General features: G+C 33.2%; 1 protein-coding gene across 2 annotated transcripts; it reads right to left on the bottom strand.

The window, feature by feature from the left end:
* Nucleotides 1–1498: 1498 nt before the first annotated feature.
* LOC106762326 (probably inactive leucine-rich repeat receptor-like protein kinase At2g25790) lies at nt 1499–5596 on the bottom strand. Of its 2 annotated transcripts, XM_022780772.1 has the most exons (4): nt 5416–5596; nt 3452–5032; nt 2363–3367; nt 1499–2212 (listed from the first exon to the last, which is right to left on the bottom strand). In XM_022780772.1, the coding sequence occupies exons 2-4, from the start codon at nt 4944–4946 to the stop codon at nt 1872–1874; spliced, it is 2841 nt and encodes a 946-aa protein (XP_022636493.1). In that variant the 5' UTR covers nt 4947–5032; nt 5416–5596; the 3' UTR covers nt 1499–1871. The 2 variants fall into 2 exon arrangements, with proteins under 2 accessions (XP_022636493.1, XP_014501664.1); XM_014646178.2 differs by having other exon boundaries at nt 2363–5032.
* Between the last annotated feature and the right edge of the window lie 5495 nt (nt 5597–11091).

Raw genomic sequence — 11091 nt, 5'->3', positions numbered from 1 at the left:
GGACTAAAACCAAAATCATCCCAAAGTATAGGGACTAAAAACATATTTAACCCTTTTTTAAATAAAAAAATTTTCACACTTTCTATAATTCAGATTTTACTCCCAAATTTCACTCCCAACAGGTGTCTAATAAATTTTGGTGGGTTGGTGGGACCCGACCCATCACGGGTTCAACCTGCATGAACCGAATTTAAATGAGCCAGGGTGAAATCTGACCCGCATAAAAAACATTCAATTTTTTCAAACCCAACCCGGTCCGAACCCGTGATGGCCGGATTGACCCGCAAGTTATGACCCATTTTGACAACTTTAATTATTTTAAGTGCTTTATGTAATAATTTAAACAAACTTATGATATTAACTATTTATATATACGCAATAAAAATATCATATACAATATATATTCAATATATAGTATGATACTTGTTTCTCTCATTGTTTTGCATTAACAATCTTCTCATTTCTTCTCTTTGACATATATAAGAAATCAGATTACCCATATAACGTATTTGCTAGCTATGAATAAAAAGGAATATATAAAACATTATATTTTACTTCATAGTAAAATATCACATTAATTAAATATAGCCTATAGATTTAAAATATATAACTGGATCTAAATATCATTTTATAAATTGATTTTATAGAATTAAACTAAATTTAAAATTTACTTATTAAAATAAAATTATCAAGATCAAACTAAAAATAAATCAAATTATAATATATAAGTAATTATAAATTTTAATTTTTAAATTAATTTTATAAAATTAATTTAGATTTAAAGTTTATTTCTTTTAAAAAATTATAAATATATAATTTCTAAATATAAATATAACTTTTACTTGATCCATCCCAGGTTATAAGAATCTGATTCAGCATTGAACTAATAAAAGTATCGTTTAAAGGATTAGTGGTCCAATCATAACTAAATTTAAACTAATAATTAAATACTTTATAAACATAAAAAAATCTGTTATCGTAGTTTTATAGCATTAAAAATTAAATTAAAATATCATTTTATAATTTCTTAACATTAAAGTATTCATAAAATATCACATTAAATATACGCTTCAGCTTATGGTTTAACAAAATAAAATAACTTGTATTAGAAATAAGATGCTCAGGTCTAAATAAAACAAACTTAATTCATATTAAGAATCAAGACATAACAATTGTAAATGAATATAAATGATTAATATACGTTTTTTAAGAAGAAAAATATATGGTAAGATACTTTATTCTTTCATATTTTTAAATTAATTTTTAAAACAATTTTGAAGTTCCTTACCGAATTTAAAGTTTTATGAACCGGTTTTACTGTTTTAGAGATTTATAGCTTTGTTGAGAAATAATTATATAATTTTTCACATGGGTTTATAAAAGCTTTACAGAAAATTAAAATTTATAAGAAATTCAACAAATTAGTATATAAATAATAAGTTTATTATAATTTATAAAAACCTACTCTAAACCTATATTTATGATGCAAACCAGGTGGTAAACAGTTCATGGGGTTAACAAGAAGTGGAAGAATAAAAGAGAGATCCAGCTGTTGGGAAATATACAAAGATGTTGCATTGCTTTCATATGATTAATTTATTAATCACATTCAATTTATTTACATTTACTTTTACTTTTACACTCATCAGCACTATGTCAAGCATGCCCTTATAATATCAACCAAACATTTCCCTAGCAATCCCTTCTTCAACAACTTCTGCTAAACTACAAACCTTCGACAAATTAAGGATTAAAACAAAAAAAAAAAAAAGGCAAAAAGTGAAAACTCAAACAAGACTACATAAAATCTATAACCATAGGTCAGAGGAATGCTCATGAAAGTTGAGTTGTCATGTTTTCAGCGCTGAAACTCAACAAAAACTAGTTCTCTGAAAACTCTCTAGGGCTTTCACTACATCTCTTGCGCATGGCCTTGCAGTCGGATCGGTTGTGGTACAGTGCAGCGCTAGATTCATCATCTCAACCATGTCCTTCTCATACCTCAATGCATCTCCACCTTTCATCACAGGATCAATCCACGTGTCAACATGACAATCAGAGTAGCAATATCGGGCCCACTCCACAATACTCTTGTGCATGCCATTTCCTGCTTCTATGTCTATGCCGCTCCTTCCCGTCAATAGTTCGATCAGCATAACTCCCAACCCATATATCTCACTCTTCTCTGTCACATTTTTCCTTTCTCTTGCCTCTGAAAATGTAGAATCAAGTATCATCACTCACACAATCCGACACCAAACATTAACTTATGACATAACATACGACGTTGTGGATTATTATCATGAAACTCTATATTCCTATATAATATGAATGTATGTAAAATAGTGATTTAGTATAGTACCTTGGGTAAGGTATGTCGAAGAAGTGATACCCTTGACATCCAAACATGTCATTATGGGAGGGGTGACCTTAAGGCGAGGGACACCTTTCATGTCGACCCTAACTGTCTCCCTTGCAACCTCTCCCACCAAAACCATGGATGAAGCGTGAGAATGCAGGAATTTAATCGCTTTTGCAACGCCAACAGCAATCTTGCAACGCTGTTTCCAACTCAAACTGTTCACAATCTCGCTTAGTTTCTTACCCTCCCCGTGTTCGTACACCAAGTATCCTCTCTTCCCACACCTACACGTCCCAACAAGATTGAAGATATTGGGGTGACGAACCTTTCCACCCTTCACTGTTTCTTCCCACATACTCGTCGAAAGAGAATTCAACTCACTGATTTCCATCACCGTGAACTGCATGCCGTTCTCCATGCACTTCCCTTCGTAGGAAACCCAGTTCCTTCCTTTGGACACAACTCTTCCCTCTTTAACCGTAGAGAAAACGTTATCTACCTTCATCAACCTCGCTGCTTTGGCACAAAAGAACTGCACTTCCCAGGTTCCGTCTTGGTTTTCCACTTTTCGCACTTCCGAGAAGCTCTTTCTCTTAACATAAAAGACGAGTAAAGAAGCTGCTGCGAACGCAACCAGTGTTAGTAGAAAACACAGCATGATGAAGAGCCAAGTTGGGTTCTGGTTATTGCTTTTGCACAGTGGCAACCCGCTTGAAGAGTCATCATCACGGTCACAAAGGTTGTTGCCGGTGACTGCACTGGCGTTGATGGCGAGGAAAGCACCGGTAGAAGGTAAACTTCCACGAAAATGGTTGTGTGAAATGTTGATCTGAACGAGAGACTCGGTGCTTCCCAAATCCTGCGGAATCTCGCCGGAGAATTGGTTTTCTGACAGGTCAAGGAGGCCGAGAACCGGCATCTCCGAGAATTTCATCGGTATTTCACCACTGAGCTGGTTGTGACTCAAATCTAAGGCCACAAGCTTCTTGCACGAGCAAATTTCTTCTGGAATGTTACCAAAGAGTTTGTTATAGCTGAGCTTCAATTCCACCAGCTCTGATAGGCTTTTATAATCTAGATGAATAGAACCTGATAATTGGTTGTTTGATAAGTCCAGGTCCTCCAGAATTTGTGTCCCGAAAGAGGTAGGAAGTTCTCCTGAGAAGTTGTTGTTGGCCAAACTGAGCATTTGAAGCGACGGCATGTTCCATTTTCTGTCATTGATCCTTCCAGAAAGTTGGTTTCCAGAGATATCCAAGAAGTATACCTGAGGCAGTGTGGTTAATTCCGGTGGTAATTTCCCCGAGAACTTGTTGTTTTGTAGTCTCACTCGGCGAAGGCTTCTGCAAGAGGTTAAGCTCTTTGGGATTTCTCCTTCGAAATAGTTGGAGAAGAGGATCAGCTTGAAAAGACTACCTGAGTGGCATATGTTATCTGGAATCTTCCCTGCGAGGTTGTTGGTGGAGAGGTCCAACACAGTGAGGTTGCTATGTTTTCCAAGCTCCTCAGGAATCTCACCTATTAATCCATTTGACCATAGCTGAAGGACCTGGAGCCGAGGCAAAAATGCAACACCCTTTGGAATCTTCCCAGTGAAATTGTTTGAGAAAAGGTGGAGAATCTCCAGCCTCTGAAGCTGAACCACGCGCTCAGAAATCAAACCCGAAAGAGAATTATCACTTAGATCGAGTGAAATGAGCCTTTTCAGTTCGAAAATGGATTGGGGAATTGGACCACTCAGTTTGTTTTGATAAAGAAAGAGATATTGAAGCTCAGTGAGGTGTCCGAGAGATTGAGGAATAGGTCCAGTGAGGTTGTTGTAGACAAGGTCGAGATGATTCAAAGAGAGTAACTCTCCAATGCTAATTGGTATCTCACCTGAAAGGTTGTTGTAGCCCAAGTAAATCCACTTCAAGCTCTTCATCTGGCCAATTTCTTCTGGTATCTTATCCACTAACTGGTTTGAAGCCAACGTAAGGTACTGCAAAGTGGTCATGTTGGTGACGGAATTCGGAATCTTTCCTACCAAAAGGTTTCCTCCAAGATCAAGATACCTTAGGCTGGAAAGCAATCCAATTTGGTGAGGTATGTTCCCTGAAAACATGTTGTTGGAGAGATCCAGAGTTTCAAGGTTTGAGAAAAGCACGGAAAACAATGGTTGAGGCAAAGAACCAGTGAAGTTGTTGTTGCTGAGGTTAAGGTAACGAAGTAGAGACAGAGAATTGAAAGAGTAGTTAAAAGTGATTTCCCCAACAAACTGATTATTGGAAAGGTCGATGTTTGCGACGTATGGAAGTTGAAAAATAGAGGAGACCTGGCCGGTCATGTTTTTTCCCGAGAGCACCACAGCGTTAACGTGGGAAGAGTTAACGTTGTTGTCGCAGGTGATGCCATGCCACCTGCATAAAGTGGCAGAGGAAGTTTCCCAGTTGGAAAGAAAGTGAAGCGGGTCATCGATGGAAGCTTTGAAGGATAATAAAAGCTGAACCTCTTTTGGATCTCCGTGGGATGAGTGGAAGTTGAGCATGAACAAGAAGAGGCATATAAATGTCATGGATTTTGTCTCTGAAGATCCTTTGGCCATGTCTAGCTTCCTGATGAGTTTTATTTTTTTGTGAAGCAATTCAGTGTTCTATCTTCTGCCTTGGATTTATCTCCTCGGATCCCAAGCTGTAAAAAGTGCATAACATGATTAACGTAACTTTTTAATTAGATTAGTGATCAGTGATCAAAGTTCAATAGCATGTCAATTAAAATAATCATGGGCAGAAAGAAAAAAAACATATACCAAAGTATCATGAAATATTCTTTATTCTATGTGTGTATGTTTTGGAAAAAGACAAAGGAATATATGTCATGTTGTAACAAAAATGAAAAACACATATGCAGCTTTTGCAGGTGGCTATGAGTGATGCGTTTGACTTGTAGCTACCATTAATTTCATGTGAGTCAGTTCATGTGCTAAAGGACATTATGCATGCGCCAGGATATATATGAAGTTGGAAGAGAATTTGTAAAAGTGGCATAGATAATGAAAAGATATTATTACGTACCTAACCATCATTATTGGAGGAGTACTTAGTTTCTGCTGACGATGATGCTCGGAGTCAAAATGAATTGAGGATAGAGAAGAATTGGATTTGAAGTAAGTAAAGAAAGGGAGAGAGGGATGATGAAATATTCTTGGAAATACTATTTGAAGAGGATGGGTTGGACGTGAGAGAGAAGGATGTGTGCGTGCTTAAATAGATGGAATGCTACAAGAACTGGAACTGGGCACTGAGTTCATTCCTAACTACGAAACTGCCCCTTGACTTCTTAGAGATTGGCGTTTGAACACAAACGGTTGAAAAGGAAACAGGGACAGATGTTGGAAAAAGGCTCTGATTTTGTCGGATTGTTACCAAAATGCTCTTTTTTGACCGACTCACTGGCAGAGCACTTGAGAAAGTGACAAAGAATTTCTGTAACCGTTGAAAACAAACTCTTCAAACTCTTGCTATTATTATATTTAAATCACTAATGAAAAGGTTAAAATGTGGAAAGCGCAAACAGGAGTTGATAAATGTAATTTGGTGAATGATCATGCGTCATATCAGCTTCACGTTCTACTAAACGGTATCTATAATAGATGAAAAGCATACGCTTAATTAACGGTTGGTCGATGTGAAAGTACGCTTTTGATTTTGAAGTATATATATTATAAAATTTACTGGCCCGTCTGTAGTAATTATAGTTCGAATCGCGAACAAAGATACGACATGCAGGATGGTGCAGAGTGGTTTAATTTAGTTTTGGTAAAGTTTTGGCTATCTTGGTACTTCAGCACTTGTTTGTTTTATGTTGTCAGAACATTAGATGTTTGGTTTCTATTTGATGTTCCATTCCAGTGTTTGGTCTGTCGGACAAAACAACCATGCAAAGAAGAAGCGGGTATTTGAACAGAATAACTGATTCAATTCTATTTGTAAGACGAGGACAACACGTCCATGCATGCCAGCAATCTTCTTTTCTTTGAACATTGTGTTGTCGGAAATGGAAAGGGAATGAAGAAGAAACAAATGATGAATATTCAATATTTAAGAGATTATTATGCAACTTTATTATAGTTTGAAGATTATTTAGGAAAGAGGGTAATTCATGGTTTATTCTTTGGTTGACTGTAATTAATTAATTAACTCACATGGCGATTGCTTATATTTGTTCAGATATTACGTTCTAGTCACTAAAAACTATAATGGAGTGCAGAGACATGAAATTAAAGAAATGGGGTGAGGGTGTAATTTTGATATAACTGGAGGGCAGAAGTTGGTGGAGCGCAGGATAGAGCAGCTTTCCATTGGCATGTTAAAAAGCAAGATTCTTGAGGCACTTTTGCTTGGACTTTATTTTGTTATCTTGGATTCTCGTTCTCAGAAAGCAGAAAGAGGTGCAGAGAGAAAGAAAAAAGACTTTATAAAATGGAGTTGGAAGTGAGGCAAAGGGGAATGAGCAGAGCCATGGGCGAGAAAAGCTGAAAGAGAATATAGGGAAAATAAAAATGGAGGAAGAAAGTAGAAGAATGTAAAGAAAAAAAAAAGTTGCGAGTCTTTTACGTTACATAGACTGATGATTAGTACTGAGGCCGTGGGCACATTCACTTTATAATAAGAATAACAATAATAATAATAATAATAATGTTTCATTGTTATTCAGTTGTCTTCAACCTCTGTATGTATGAGAAGTAACGGACCCACCATGTCTTTCTCGAAGGAATATACAGTGTGTGGTCTTTGTCATACCCGGCATGCTTTGCCCATCTCCATTTTCTAGGGTTTTACACTCAAATTTTCCATTCTCATCCTCCACGCCACCCCATTTTCCTTTCCCTTTTCTTCTCCTTCATTCCCACTATCTTCATTCATTATAATAAAACCATGCACTTTTAACATTCATAATTTATAAACAAACACAATTCAACGCTTTTTCACCATTATCATCTATTTCATTTTAAAATCACCAAAGTCCAAACAATTTCATTAGAGATGAACTAAAATCGTTATATACGGTGACAATTTCAATTCTAAATGAAATCAACTGAAGTTATAACAAAGAAAATTTCAATTCCAAAAGTCGTATCATTTTATGATGACTTTAATTTTCTATTATTGAAATTGTCACAAGTTATAACAACTTTTCTTTTAGATAATTTTTTATATAAATTGTTGTTATTTGACACGATTTTAGTGTGATGGAACTGTTTCAACTTAATACAACTTTTTTATTATGAAATCGTATCATTGAAATTTTTTAAAATTTATACCATTATGATAATTTCCAAAATAAAATTACACTAAAATGATGAAAAAACCAATTTCGACAGTCTCTCATACATATTAATTGTATGCGAAATTGGAGTGTATATATGTATCTTTCATAACATTTTTATCGCATGAATCTAGATTTTATGGCATATAAAACACTAATTAAAATATAATCGAACACACACACACATGATATATAGAGAAGTAAATAGAGGTGATCGGTTGTTATTTTAAAGCATGGCATGAGGTTGAACTCGTTTTGACATAGCTGTCGGTGATGATAACGATTGTAGCTAAAGTAGAGATATTATGGTGGGAGTGTGGTGCAGTTACCTAGCTAGCTATAGCAATAGTGATGTCGATGATGGTGGTCACTGCTCACTGCTCATCGTTATGGGCAGCAACGATTACTCAACTTTAAATTTCGTTTGATTTTTAAATTTAACTTATTTTCAGAACATTTTTCCAGTGGATTTTAAGGTTGTGCTGTAATATTCATGGCACATCACATATTAAGAATTCTATGAAGCTTTATTAAGTAGTTAAGCTTGGTGTTTAATGATAACTCTGTAAGTCGATTTAGCTCCACAGTGTATATAGAATATATACACTATTAGCTGTTTCCATTATAATGAGGTATGCATGACGTGAAGGCGATCGATCCATTTTCCTTTGATGGGATCTGAGTCTCTTTAAAATTTGTAGGGTTCCATGTTCTTCTTTAGTGGTCCAGTTCAATCACTCAGCTATACTTTAATAATGCTTTGATAGATTAAGCACAATTATTCGATAGAAAAAGTTTTAATGCACTTTCAAAGAGAATAAATTGAAGTAACCCGTGCAGAAAATATATTTATTTATTTATTTTTCCTTTTATAAAGGGCACTATAATATATACATATATTAATTAATGTTGATCTAAAAGGTCCACTACGATGGTGACTAACTCACTAACATGGAGTATTAGAGAGATTAAGCAAATTAAACAGCACTTGGTGTTAACCCTAACAATGGTGTCAAAACTCCACTTAGAAAAAGTGATGAATTATAGTCAATTTCTTTGTTAATCATTCACATGAAACACTTGCAACTGGGATTTAAGCTGGCAAGGATCCACAAATGTATCAATCAACCATTGGTTCAAATAAAGTTGATGTTGATGGATCTGCACTTAAGCAGTTTATTTTACTGTCAAATAAACCTAATTTTGAATACTTAAATCCAGGCTGTTTTGTACTATCAATTTACATTGGAACTGCTGCTACAATTATTGATTTCAAAAATTAATTAATAAATCAACCACTCATTAATTCTATATTTTTCTACCACACATTCCTTGTATTGGATCATTTCTTTTTATGGCCTAACATCATTAATTTCGGCCCTACACCATTTGGAACCAAATTACATTTAATCACTATAAATTACTTTAGGTTATCTCTCATCTGTGTTCAGGCTAATAAAATGTTTAACCACACATGCTTCTTATGAAATATTTATTTTTGTGCATTAAATCTTTCGATGAAAAATTCTCATTTATAAAAATTTGAATCTATTATGTTAATAATTAGGATTAGAAACGAAAACATATTTAAATTCATAATGATAAGAGAATACAACCGTTTATCCTTTCAAATAAATGCATACTCTCATGAAAAAACTCCTTAATTTTTTATTATAATAATAGAATGTCAGAATATAAAAGAGCGTAGTGTGATCTCATACCTAATTATTTATGGATAAATTAGGTATTTCCTTTTACCACTACATAATCATTTTATCCTTTCTAATTTTACACAAGGCAAGATGTTATTCATATCATTAATATATAATTAATCATATATAGTAGTAATATTTAATTAAGATTTAACAATCACTCTCTCATTTGGACTAGAAATGTCATTTTATAATTATTAAGAATGGCAAAGTAGACCATCCATCGGTCTGTAAAAAACTCTCAGACTTAAAATTTTCAATTCGACAATTCGTTTTAGCTTAGTTCACTTAGTTTCCCAAATTAGAAAACCAAAGGTAGGATAAAGCGAATTGACATGCTGGCTTTTTCTTAAATTAAAATAAAAAATGATTTATTTTTTTTTACATTATATTATTTTAAGAATGTAAATATATAATATATTGTAACTTAAATTATCAACCGCAAACGGATCTACAACTATGATGTTTGTGTTTATATGTTCTATTGACAAATGTTTATATTATGTTGTTGGATAAGAACGGTTAATTTGTTATCAAAAAATAACTTAAGTGGTCCTTTTATATGTATCATCCACTATATAACAAATTGATAGCTATATTTGTTATTATATCATACAAAGTTTTGAACTCAATTGTCATGGTAAATAGGTTATAAGAGATTGATTAACATTTTTCTATGATATGTCATCTCCATAAATACATAATTTGATGTGGATTTCATATTATTTTGACATCTAGCAAAATTGGAGTCATTACACATCTAACTATCTTAAGCTTATTTAATTTTGTATATGTAAATCTAAGATCCTTTGTTGTCCATAAGTAACACATTTTATGTTCAATTGTTTCCAAAGATCCAATATTTGATTACTATCTACCTAATATTCTTGTAACATTTACAATATCTAAATATGTACAAACCTGAGAATACATTAAACTTCCTTCTACTAATGCATAAAGAATCTTGTATATTTTCTTTTGAAATTCTTAAAGCATTGGACAAGTCTAAAATTGTCTTTCCTAGTCACAAAGCTACTATGGATTCACGATTTTACATGTCATATAATTTAAGAACCTTTTCCAATATAATTTTTTTTTTACACAATTTAGGAGTATTTAGAGTACTCGATGTATATATACAAAAGCTATATTACCAAGATTTTCCATTTCAAAATTCTTGGCTAGAAGTTTCCTGGTTTTGATATATTAAATTGATACCACTAGTAAGAAAAATATAATTAACATACCAAATTAGAAAACATTTTTATCTCCATAAAACTTATTTGTGAGATACAAATTTATCAACTAAACCAGTCTCGAAACCACACAGAATAATCACGTAGTGAAACTTGAAATACCAAAATATATAAATAAAAGATAATACAATGTAAATGTATGACCATAATGAACTAATTGATTTCACCAACATAAAAAAAATTATCATATTTTTTGTATATCAATTGAAATATATACATGCATTTAATTGTCAACATATTTAAACATCATTATGTCATACCAAAATATATGTGAAAACAAAATCAAATCAATTATCTAATTACTAATATATTTTCACCAAATTGTAATAAGATACACGTGTATGATTTTATTTTCACTAGAAACACATAGAATATTATAATGAAGATATAAGTTCAAAAGCGAAACATGTATCATCTTAATCATCAAAATTAAAAAAAATAAAAATGTATAAAT

The sequence above is a fragment of the Vigna radiata genome, chromosome 5 (genome assembly GCF_000741045.1).
Source record: "Vigna radiata var. radiata cultivar VC1973A chromosome 5, Vradiata_ver6, whole genome shotgun sequence".
Taxonomy (NCBI): domain Eukaryota; kingdom Viridiplantae; phylum Streptophyta; class Magnoliopsida; order Fabales; family Fabaceae; genus Vigna; species Vigna radiata.
Note: the sequence above shows the minus strand (reverse complement) of the source record. Positions and strands in the feature narration are given on the sequence as shown.